This window comes from Galleria mellonella, unplaced genomic scaffold, assembly GCF_026898425.1.
Source record: "Galleria mellonella isolate WM207_F2 unplaced genomic scaffold, CSIRO_AGI_GalMel_v1 utg35, whole genome shotgun sequence".
NCBI classification, from domain to species: domain Eukaryota; kingdom Metazoa; phylum Arthropoda; class Insecta; order Lepidoptera; family Pyralidae; genus Galleria; species Galleria mellonella.
Window position 1 is genome coordinate 2,280,197 of NW_026442082.1, and position 13,265 is coordinate 2,293,461.

The following is a 13,265-nucleotide window of genomic DNA, read 5'->3' on the forward strand; positions in this document are numbered from 1 at the left end:
AAATAAATAGCCTATAATTTTAATGTAAACATTGTTTTGCACATATAAAATATTTATACACATATATGTATGTATACATTAGGTTAGAACCTGTAATGACATAGTTGCAATAAATAAGTAAATAAATAAATATTATTTGCGGCCATGTGATACGTAAATAATATGATTTGTGACGTAAGATACCTATTCATCACCATTATCATTACTTTAGTTTTTCATTGAACACTACTTATACAATTATAATATTTTTATTTAGAATGGCAAACAAGCTGACGGCCCACCTGATGGAAAGTGGTAACCGTCGCCTATAGACATGAGCAGTACCATAGACATAACAGAGTATATGACCCTGTACTATCACATTATATACCTTTGCATAACATTTTAGTCATCAGTAATTAATTACAAACTGTTAATGATATAGCTTGGAACTTGGCATATGCAGCATTCAGATCATTTACGAATTGTCAATCGTCGCTCAATTTTAATCGTGTCAGACAGAGGGAGACTTTGTACAAAAGTCGATTGCTTGGGTACAACCGTCCCATTCGTGTTTCTACCGTGAAGCAGTTGTTTGCATGGCAGTTTGAAGGGTGGGATATTGCAGTGAATTTACAGGATACAGAGGAAAAACCACTGAATCCTCAGAAATGGCAACGCCTGGGGGATATTATGGGCGAAACAGTATACTCTGTTATGTCCATGGTACTGCTCATGTCTATAGGCAACGGTTACCACTTTCCATCAGGTGGGCCGTCAGCTTGTTTACTATTCTAAGTTGTATGAAAAAATATCAAAATTCCTCCGTATAAGATATTTCCATTCAATAGAACATTAGTAAGCAAACGTAATGAAGTAACACTATTACTCCATCGGCGCAGCAACAAAAAAAGAAAGCACTCTGATATTGACCTACAAACGTTACATAACACTGACAAAAAGACTAGCAGGTAGATATTTCTAAAAAGAAAAGGAACAAAAGAAACTATCTTGTTGGTACAAGAAGATAAAAATGAGGTTACATCACGGACGCCCGCGGTCATTTCTTTAAAGAAAGCGAGGCGCAGCTTGAAGCGTTTATTCACGTTATTACATCCTACAATGTGCTAAATCATGTACCTAATTATAATGCACTTATATGTGAAAATGACACTGTCATTTACTGTAGCGCGTAAAGTTGTTGAGTATTACAGTGGGTGTTATTTTAAAAATTAAATGCATTTTTAAAACGAGTTGTATAATTTTCCGGCGAATGTATGGTTTTAAATAAATGGAGCGCTGTTGGATTTACTTTATGGGAATATCGTACTCACAATAATTTTGAATTTAGTTTTTTTTTTTTTGTAAATCTGGAAATAAAGATAGACACAATCAGTTATTTTGATTTAGTAACTAAACTATTAAATTGGTTTTGATAAAAATTTTATAAATCAATTTGTAAGTATATTCTTTTAGACAAAAAAAAATATCCAAGACGGTAATACGGTACGGTACGGTAATACGGACGGTATAACGGTTTAGAACTGACGGAATTATATAAAAAAATATAATCGAATTGAGAACCTTCTTTTTGAAATCGGTTGAAAATTAAAAACTGCTGTTATAGTGTTATTGCTGAAACAATCTCTGCCAGACAACCTTTGGGTAAAGAAGAAAAGATAGAAAGTGCTTATGGCACAAGAAATCTATCCAAAAAAAAACGTTTATAATAATTAAATATATATGCAGTCTAATCAAAAATTTCTTCCTTTTTTATGTTGATTGATAAAATATATATTTTATTAAATATATATTTTTATATATATTCTTTAATACACTAAAACATACAGTAAAAACAATAAGTTAATAACAATGTTAGCAAAGGCGAACTTATTTCTAAAAGAGATTTCTTCCAGTCAACCTAACACAGTGGCATAGGAAGTAGTGAGTGGGCAATAGTAGTGCAAAACAGAAATTAAAATAAATATTTACATAAATTATAATACTTACCCTATATAGGGTAAGTATCAAAGTATAATGCTCAACATAATACATTGATAGCATACCTGAAGAGAAGGGAATGCTATCCGTCATTTTCATGTCTATAGGCAAAAATTACCAATTTCCAGCTATTGGAGGGAAAGGGATTGTTAGTAATGGAGACTGAGTATCCCATTGCTAGCAATATACCCAACCAGGTCGACCTTCTCACGGTTCTCCCTGGCAACTATAATGGTTAATTCCTGATGAATTCATTATGATGGGCTAACTGGCCTGTTTTCATTCTCATCGATCACCCTTCACTGATGCTCCGCCAGCGTATCCCGTTAGCGCGTTACCATACCATTTTCACCCATCAAAAAAAAAAATTCCAGGTATTTCCGTTAGCTATTCCACCACACCATTAGACCGTTAGATAACATCACACAAGTCTTCTGCAGCCACAGCATTAGCTGTGTAGGTCCCGGCATAAAATACACAACCCCTTCCTTTCCCATGGGTGTTGTAAGAGGTGATTAAGGGAACTTATGTATTTTATGGGTGATAATAAAATGGCAACCCCACCCGCGCTATTTATATACACCGGCGGAGCTCCAGTAAAGAATGATAGGTCAGGATGAAGTAGGTCAGATAGCCTATCGTAATGAATTCAACAAGAACTGTTTATGATGGTTTCCAGGGAAAACCACGTGGAGGTTGACCTAATAGGGCATATTGCTAGCAATGGGACTGTCAAACTCCATTGCTATCACTTTCTCACCCCCAGGGAACTTATGGTGGAGACATGGACAGCAGCGTCCCTCTTAAAACATCATCAAAAGCCAAGTGTGGCAACTAATACCAAAACCCCCCTTATGGGGGAGACTATGTTTAGCAGTGAACAGTTAATGGCTGATACAACAAGTCTTTCACAGAGACCATCAGAACAATTTTCTTTATCTTCAAATAATTTGAAGCCTTAAAGAGACAATCCACAGCGTACATTTTTGTACGATCATAATAAAATCCCTAAAATTCCATGCGATCTTGTACATAATGTTGCCCAAACATACGGCTTATACAAATTTTGTTAAAATATGAATTATTTTTATAGGCTCATTTTTTTATGGGACTAGAAATCACAAAATATATAAAGACACCCATAGTATGTCTTAAAAAATATCATATCTATAGAATAAGGTATTATGACACCATACCTTGTAATTTTAATGTCCTGATTGATTCAGGTTTCTTTGTTTCCTTCACATTTACGAGTATAAATTTACACCGGGTTTTTAAGTCTACCAACTTGGTAACAATCTATTTGGTAAATATAGATTTTTAATGGATTAAAATATAATAGTAAGCTACTTGTTTTAGTATCAATGAATATAGATGAGAATGAAATCAAGTCAGTTGTCTCATAATGATAAATTTACAAAGAATCATCCTAAGGTGCCTGCAAGAGATCGATAGATTAGCGATAAGACTGTCCAATGTTGCTTTTTTATCTTGCTTTTGTCATTATGTTTTGTAATTACGCTAATTATAAAATTTTCGTTCACATATTATTAATCTATGTTATCTGTATTGTTCCTATTCCCAAAGAGGGTTGACGTCAGGCAGGCGGCCGGTCGTAAAACTATAAGCCAATTAGTATAAAATCATATTACGTCGACACTAAATAATAATTGGGATAAGGGTAAGAAGATGATGATGAATCTGTATCGTTCTTTGAAAGAAACAACAAAGAGTTTTCATTCATTCATTCATAATATATTAGCATATATTGTTAGCAATGTTGCTATTATTTTCCTTGCTGATAACGCCACTGTTAGATGTAGGATCATTTGGTTTTTTTCCAGTGAATATCTTCATGTTTAGTTATTTGATGCTCAATTAGACATAAACGAAATGAAATATTTAATATGTATATAAGTAAGTCATGGTCTAAATTAACACAAAGGGCAATTTTTCTTAATTTACGCGAGAAAAGTCGCAAGATGAAATAACTATTAAACATAAATTACTAAACATTAAGATAGTGAGACAAAGATAATAAAACATTAAATGGATAAGTGAGAAAGTGAATAAGTGAAAACTCGTGTGGGAAAATGTGCACATAACGTATAATAAGATTGGAGATAGTTCACAAAAGTTAATACCATCTAATTACAGTTTACACTATTGACGAGACAGAGCTGAATATTATTGTCACATCTGATTGCATGTTTCGAATTGATTTGTAATGTAAGAAAATAAATGAATAAAAGAATCTCTTAAAATCTTTAAAAAAAAAAAGAAGAAAATTCAATATATCTCAACGGTGTAATTCAGCATAGCAAGAGTTTATTTTTTTATCAAATAATGCAATTAGATGTGACAATAATATTATAACTTCACATCTAGGAAGTGAGAGAGAAATAAAGAGTTTTTATAAATAGGGGGGGGGGGGCAAACAAGCATGCGACTCACCTGATGGTGATTACCGCCGCCCATGATCACCCGCAACACCAGAAGCACTACAGGTGTGCTGCCAGCCTTTTAAAAAGGAATATGCTTTTTTCTTAAAGGTTATGATGTCATATAGGTGCAGTTATTTAAACTATAATATAATAATTTACATTATAATATATAATAGTTCATACAATATTAAAAATGGGACCAATTTTGTTTTAATTTTTCTGACCAAACACAATATCCCTTTAGTATCGCTTCTCAATTATATTCTAAATTTATTTCTTTTAGTCTGTAGTCGTACTAAGCATTATGTTGTCTTATAAAAAAAAGAAAGTAAATAATTACATTAATACTATATACACTGCGTTCGTATTAAATGCATTTATTTTTTATTAGTTCTCATAATGAGCGGTACACTGTTTGTAGTTAAGTATCTATTAATACATAATTGCATAACATTCACATTAAAATAAAACTACTAGGAAAAGTGAAGAATAATTTACATTAATTTATTAGCTTTTAGCTTTACATCGATTTCTTTTACTAATTTTATTCATGTTATTTGAATTTTTTTAATTAAATTAGTGATAAATTAGAAATTAATATTGATTCAATATACTTTTTAATATTAGTCATTCATAACGTAATTATTGTGCAATAAAATTAATCAATAAAAATATTTTTTATTGTTTGGATTTGATAATTTGGTAGTTATAGATTTATATTTAGTGTTTTTTTTTTTATTTTATTTTACCATAAGTCTTAGAAATCCCTTACTCATTAAGTTTTAAGTCATATTAAAATACGGAATGAAATTTTTAATTGCTCGAATATTGTTAGCCTATATTTGAAGAAAGAGCTATTTGTTATAATATTCTTTTCTCCCTATTATTTTGGCTAAGAAAGAAGAAGATCTGCAAACAAAATTAATTAATTTGTGTCTAATATGTTTTGCAATGCTTCTTAAAATATCTCTATATGCCTAACTACGGTTGCCAATCCGCCTGCCAAGCGTGGAAACTACTGACAAAACTCCTCTAATGACAAAGGCTTATGTTCAGCAGTGGACAGTTAACGGCTTAAATGATGAAATGATGTTTTCTAATACATATTATCTACTAAATCTATTTATATCATTTTATAATAATTTCACATAACTATAAACCAAATGTTTTATATTAAAAAAAATCTAAGAAAGTATAAGTTGTATAATAAAATCATTCGATTAAGCAATAAAATACACCTGATACACGATCGAGCCCATCTTTCGTTACGCACCGTCTCGCGTGTGCGTAGACACCTACGCACACACGCACAAAAATGTGAATGAACCCCAAAAACTTGCGTATACGCAACAAACTGCTCGTATTAACATAAAATGATTTCGGTGGGTACCAGTTTAATCAGACTTTTAGACCCGTTCGTGTAGCGGTAGTGGGGTGACGGGCTTAAAACAAGCAGTTGTATACAGTGCAGCCACACTTCGTGTTAAGCTTTAGGGGTGGTTAGAACAAACATGAGACGTTACGTCATCGTCCTATTTCTTGCGTGGGCGCAGGCTATGCCCGCTATAGACAAAGAGGCCAACGATCCAGGACTTGTTGGCAGTGTATTGGGAGTTGTCAAAGAGTGTGTCGACGGCGACGTATCGTTATGCCTGAAGGTTCGTGCAGTGAAGTGTTGTGATGTGTTTACAACGTGATAATTAAAAAAATATAATCATATACTCATGACTGTAATCTCTTAGGAGGTAGTCGGAAGTATTTTTTGATCGTTAATGTTGTGGTGAACGTAACATTTTAAAATTTTAAAAATAAAGAAATACACATTTCCCCGATCATGTTGGAGTCCATCGTGGCAAAGGGCAAACCTATTGTTGTCATTCAGATCAATTTGTTATTAGTGTTTTCCGTCAACGGAAATTTAAATTGACGCAATGTTTTTGGTGTCGTTCCGATTCGAACTTACGTACTTCGCCACTGGGCCACAACGCTCTTAATATGTTAATTTTGGGTGATATATATTTTCTTTTAATTGCAGGAAAAAGCGTTAAAATATGTGGAGACATTCTCATCAGCGAGGGAGATGAACTTGGCTGAGGGAGTTACTCTTATTGGCTCTGGTTCTCCAAGGTCTGCCAGGGCTTTGGAGCCTTTGTCTGAAGAACCCAAAGCAAGAGAGGCTCAAGTAGAAGCAAGACTGCTGGATTCAGCCGCTGACTTCTTGGAGAATCATGTCATACAGTTCAGACTACCATCGTCGGCAGTTGAAGGCATGAAGAGGTCACTTGAAGAAGGTATGTAATATTGTAATACTTACTAATATTATAATTGTGAATGTAAGTTTGTTTGTTTGTTACCTCTTTATGCTTTTTAATAGCTAAATCAACATTAAATATATATAATAGGACATATACAAGTTTTATTTTGGTCAAACAATATAATTTGGTTACAAAGACGAAGTAATAGTATGATAACTGTAATAAACTATAATTGATACTTATGTAAAGTATCAACTTATTATAAATTATAATAATATTCGTTCAAAATGAACCTTTATAAATATTGAAAAAAATTATTTTAAAAATAAAAAATTGAAAACAAACGAATCGTCAATAGACTGTATTCAAATTTAATACATTTAATAAATAACTACATATTAAAAAATAAACAGTATTAAAAAATTTTAAAACTATATCAAAAATGATACTAATAAAATAATATAATTAAATATATTTTATTAATAAAATTGTAATTTCTACAATAATAATGTAATAAAAATTACATTTTATTGTATATTTCAGTAATTTAAATACTAAACATTTTATTAATATTTATTATTACGATAAGTTACAATATACAAAAATTTACAATAATTGAAGTACGTTATAAATAAAAGAGCCCTATAAATATAACTCTTTCTAACATCATTGCATAAGTAGTCACTTAGAAAGTTAATTATTAACATTAAGATCACCGAGAAGAAATCGAAATCTATATACATATAATTATAATAAAAAGAGAAACTGACTGACTGATCGACGCACATCCAAAACTGCTTGATCTACAAAAATGAAACTTTACACAGAAATTAAGAAAATCCATTAATTATAATAATAAATTAAGATAATATCGTTTATGTTAATAAATATTTGAGATTCATGATTTTATTTGTACAATTATTAACCTTAAAAAAGGGCATATTCTTTCCTAAAAGACTGGCAATACATTTGCAATTTCTTTAATCGATCGAGCAATTTTAATCAGATGAGCCGCATACTCGTTTACTCTCTATGTTATAAAAAAAAACAATCACATTAAAAAGGGATTTTAAAAAATTTCTTCTCAATTAGGAGATAATAATTAAATACAATAGTAGTTAGATACATTTAGTGTAATTCGTTTAGGAAAATACACATATTAAACCATAAAGTAAGTAGAAATGTGCTCTTTAAGTTTTTAAATGATCTAGTGCGCTATCTAAAACTATTAGGTCTTTGTCCTCAACATGCACACATAATACAAGAAGGGCTCTATGGCCGCAAATAATGTTTATTTGTTATTCAAGTCATTAACCAGGTAACCGCTAATTAAAATATTGAAAAACTTTCCATCAGGCATGCCATTAGATTCTTTGTTACTCCCATTAGAAAAAAAAAATAGGTAAAAAAGTGAATAGGTGAATTAACCACAATATTTGTCGATTTCTTTTCATATTTCTAAGTAATGTGAAATGCGGTTTTGGATGTTTACATGTTTGTTATTCAATCACGCTTAAATGAATAAATAGATTTGAAAGAAAATGGTACACAAATGTAACTATATAATATCTTAAACTAACACAAAGGCTACTGTCATTAATTTTATCCTAATCAATGCAGGCAAAATTATGAGGTATAACAACTATTAATATAATATGCAAATATGTAAATAAGTAACATGACTAAGCACAAGTTTTAAAACACCAACACATCAAAATATGAAAATTTTTACAAATTTAAAACATTACACAAGACTTTCGTTTTCTTAAAAATAAAAGTTATGCAACGCATCTAGTTGAGTAAACAGCGTTAATAAATAGTTAAAATAAAAATATGTAAATTAATGGAAAGTATAACAGTAAATATAAAAAAGAAATGAACATTTGTTACCACATAGCTCACTTAATTTCAATGTCAGACAAATAGAGCGCATCTTACACTGTGGTTTATCACTTTAGTCACACCATGGTATTTAGCTGGATCTCTCTAACGTTTTCAATATCAAGAGATGAATCAGCAGCTTTTACTTTTTGCAATTAATCTCATTTAACGTAATCTCATTTAAATTTATAATTGAAAAATGATTTCTTTTTAAAACCGCGCGACAGAAACATATTGACTGGAATAAAAACAGTTTAATATATTAAAATTTATTACGACATTTTGAGCTATTATGGTATCGAGATGTAACAAAGTCATTTTTAAATTATATTTACAATGTTTAAAATTGCGGATGATAGGGATGCCCTTAATATAATATTATAATTTATTATAATATATGTTAATACTAAATTCCGTTTCTCTGATTTCCGTTACGGATGTTTCGTTAAAACTTTCTTAGAGTAGGTATATAATTAGATTAAATTTTCAATATCAAATTTGTACGCTTACCTAATTGATTTAAAAATTTCTTGATTAAATAATGCGATTATAAACATATTGATTATCGTCTATTAAAACTATGCATTAGTCATTTATCTGATAATATAATATGTTATAGATTACATAATTGTACTTCCTCATCTTAGTATGAAAGTTCATCATTTCCGATTTCTACAATATTGAACTCTAAACATATTATTATTAAAGTCTTTTCTCAGATATTTCTTCTTCGATATACTGACATTTAGCTAAATGTTTATTCATTCGTGATGTATAAACTGTATTTATAAATAGACAATATAATACTTAAAACAATGACATGGTTACAAGTGTTGTTCCCATTTACTTTCTACGAAAGGACGCACGGTCTTGAACTCGCGATACAATCAGAATTTTCTGTATGTGTATTAAATAAATATATAAATAATTATCATTTAAAACTTATGACAAGTAATTTTTGTTATTGTTATGTTGATAATAGAATAAATAAATAAATAAATATATACGGACAAATCACACAGATTGAGCTAGCCCCAAAGTAAGTTCGAGACTTATACGCAATATGTTACATAACTGTGCATACATATACGTTATACAACAATTTTAAATTAATACTGATCAATAAAAAATGTAAAATAGTTTATTTAAAATAAAATATATGATATAAACAATATAATTGGAGAAGTTTGGAATGTGAATCTCGAGAGAAGTGATTAAATAATCAATAACCTGTATTACATATTTTATAAATTAGCATTGTAAAATACTATTCCCGTATACTTTTATATGCATCATTTCTAAATAATAGATAAATTTTGATATAGATTTTAACTTATAATTAGTTTTTTAAAAAAAAAAAAATTCGTCTATTTTTATTTCGTCTTTAATTATCTTTCATTATATAATAAATAATTTGAACTTTCCGGTCTTTAGTATCTTAACTACGAATACATAGGAAAAGATATTACCTTTTAACTCACTTTCTTTTATATAGGATATTATCGTAGTTTCTAAACAACAGTTATTGCTTCATCTAAAGCACTACTAAAACTCTTACCGTATTTGTATTCAAGTGGTCATATCACGCACAAGTGTAAATAAGGCTTGCCACTGGGTCATGAAAGTGGCACTTGCATTCCTGGTACGGTCATTAGACAAGTTCCGTACCTTGTCTTCGAGTCCTTGTCACTGAACTTTCATGGTGAAACCAGTTTACCGGGCAGCTCATCTAGAAATCGAGCCATAATACGCCGCTCCCAAGAGCTTCTTTAAGAAAGTCGCCTTTCCAATAGTCCATTATGATCACTGATCGTTCGTTAACTTGGAGATTAAGCATTGGTTTGATTGACTCGGTTATCTTGGTTTTTTATATGTTATATTAGTTCAAGTTTTGACCGAAATTGCTTTGGAATGTCGATTATCTAGTTAGCTAAAATTAGAGAGTTGAGACATATTAATAAATTAACCGTGAGAAAATATTTCCTGGATGGATTTTTTTTTATAAAAATTAAAAATTAGTTTTATAAAAATATTCTTTTGTTCATATCTGTATAAAATATCTTTAATATCCGTAACATAAAGTTATAATATAAAAAAAATTAAATCAAAGGATCTCGTACAATACAGAAAAAATATAGAAATCAACAAATAATAAAGACAAATGAATAAAAGTGAAGTATTTATTGAGGCTTTCATAAACAAAAAAAAAAAAAATAACTAGGCCAGTTAACGTGTGGATTCAATAAAAACAGGAAATACTTGTTTAACACTACGGCAAACTAAGCACAGGTAAATAAAAAAAAGTTTGAGCAATTAAGATGCACACGAACTGTTTACAGACGAGGTAATATGTGGGTGAGATGGTAGCGGATGAGTAGATAGGAAATAGCAGTACATAATTATGAGAAAATATTATCTTTAGTTTTCTTTGAATATTATTAGCGGATTTCTGAATGTGTAACATCTAAAATTTCAATATTAAATTTAGTACAAATCTCTTCTAATCTCATTAAAACTACATACATTTGTTAAAATTAAACTAGAACTGAGATCTAAAACATATAATATAGATTTACGTTATTAGGTCTATACTAATCGATCTATGGTATACTACGTTAATCAATATAATTATTGATTACCAATAGTAATCAATATAATTATTAATTACCAATCGTATCAATATTATATTAATGATGATTTGATTAGTAATAATAACCATTAATAATTGATTACCATTCTATAAAAATTCTATAATAACAAACTGAAGATTCATTATAAAGGAAATGTTTGTAATACTTTCAGTTCTATGAATCAAATCATTTAAAAGTAAAATTAAATAACTCCTAGTAATGTACACAGAACTACTATAAGATGCTATTAAAAATAACCATAACCATACACCATTACTGATAATAAAAACTAATTGATTAAATATGATTTAAAAAAGCGAAACAAAAGAAGTCCACGTAAAAGTTCATTACAACAGAAGTTACATCAATCATTAATACGAGTATAGTATGACGAATGTTACAATATATAACCGGAAAGAAGAAACATAAGCCTTAGTATTATGAAAGAATAACTTTATTAAAATGTAAATAACAATTCTAGATCTCTTAGTATGTAATTGTGTAAATTTACACAAAGAGATTAGCGTATAATGCATACTTTTATAGTTTAGATTCATACGATTTTTTCTCTTGCTTTAAATATATGTATTAATAATATTGTGATGTATTTTTTCAGCTCGTGGTAAAAAGAAGAAGATCAAGCAGCTCCTCCCACTTTTGGCTCTCGCTAAGCTCAAGATCACAGCTCTAATTTCCCTGTTCCTGGGTATTATTGCCTTCGCTGCCGCCAAAGCCCTCCTTCTTGCCAAGGCGTCCTTACTCGTCGCCGGTATCATCGCTCTCAAGAAACTCTTGGCCCACAAACACCACGACACCAGTTATGAAGTAGTCGCTCATCCACACCACGAGGAACATTACGCCAGCAGTGGACACGGATGGGGACGGTCAATTGACGAGGCTCAAAACTTGGCTTATGGAGCCCATGTGAAATCCGACTAAATTTAATTGTAAATGAGAAGAGGCATCCCACAGGGTCATACTCTAGGCCCACTTATAAATATTACGTATAGTCATGGAATTTCCGAGCGTTTGAAGTACAATGACTTTATTTATTTTTAGTTTTAAGATATTTATTTTATTATTTATTGAACGACACCCCTTTGTAAGGGTTGATATTACCGAAAGAGATTGTTTTGTTTTCCAATAACGTGTTCTGAATTTGTATGATATTCTGTTTTATACTATATTAGTATTTATTTTAAACTCTATACGGTATCCGTATTTGTGTATTTTGTTTTTTACAATTTTTATTTACATTTTATTTGAAATAACTTTTAAATAATAGATATCATTTCGTACATTTTATTACTAATAACTTGTTGATCTAGTCCTAATTTTCTAAGTCCTAATTTTATTATTTTATTTAATTATATTTTTTCTTATTTATATTATTATATTCTTTATCTATTTAATACTAAATACATTGTGATATTATGGTATATAAGTATCTATTAATATGTATGTAGATATATACATATATTATATATTATATACGTATATATAAGTTATTTTTTATTATCATTATTAATTTATCATCTTATGACTTTATTTATGTAGAAACAATTCCATATATATTTGTCCATAATTTATCTATCATTATTTTATTTTCATGTACATTTTTATTATATTTATTTATGTATGTTATTATATAAATATAAACAAATGTAAACTATTTGTGATAAACATTATTATTTAGTGTTATGTATTATTTTGTTGCAATATGTTTATATAATTTTATTGTATATTATATAGATTTCATGCTTTATATCTAATGATGTAATTGCTATTATTCTATCCTTATTAAAACTATACTTCATAAAGATACGTACAAATAAAGAACTGAAAATTTAATTTGTTATTTTTTTTTTTGTAATTTTATTTCCTATTACTTTTATAGTATAAATAGAATTATAAAATTTCCTGAAAAATAAACAAAACGCACATGGAGACTTATTAGGCAGATTAAATTAAAACCAACTATAATTTTATTAATTAATTATTTATAATTGTGAATTATTATTATTGTTAAATGTAAATAATTATAATAAAATTAATGCAGAATAATTCCTCATTAT

General features: G+C 29.3%; 1 protein-coding gene across 1 annotated transcript; it reads left to right on the forward strand.

The window, feature by feature from the left end:
• Positions 1-5,886: 5,886 nt before the first annotated feature.
• Positions 5,887-12,314, forward strand: LOC113514414 (uncharacterized). The gene is made up of 3 exons (XM_026898497.3): positions 5,887-6,082; positions 6,460-6,715; positions 11,807-12,314. The coding sequence occupies exons 1-3, from the start codon at positions 5,936-5,938 to the stop codon at positions 12,127-12,129; spliced, it is 726 nt and encodes a 241-aa protein (XP_026754298.1). The 5' UTR covers positions 5,887-5,935; the 3' UTR covers positions 12,130-12,314.
• The last annotated feature ends 951 nt before the right edge of the window (positions 12,315-13,265 follow it).

Excerpts from the sequence above, each read along its gene's own strand:
- LOC113514414 (XM_026898497.3), top strand. The coding sequence starts at position 5,936 with ATGAGACGTTACGTCATCGTCCTATTTCTTGCGTGGGCGCAGGCTATG. Across the intron at positions 6,083-6,459 it reads ACGTATCGTTATGCCTGAAG|GAAAAAGCGTTAAAATATGT; the intron begins GTTCGTGCAGTG and ends TTTTAATTGCAG. Across the intron at positions 6,716-11,806 it reads GAAGAGGTCACTTGAAGAAG|CTCGTGGTAAAAAGAAGAAG; the intron begins GTATGTAATATT and ends GTATTTTTTCAG.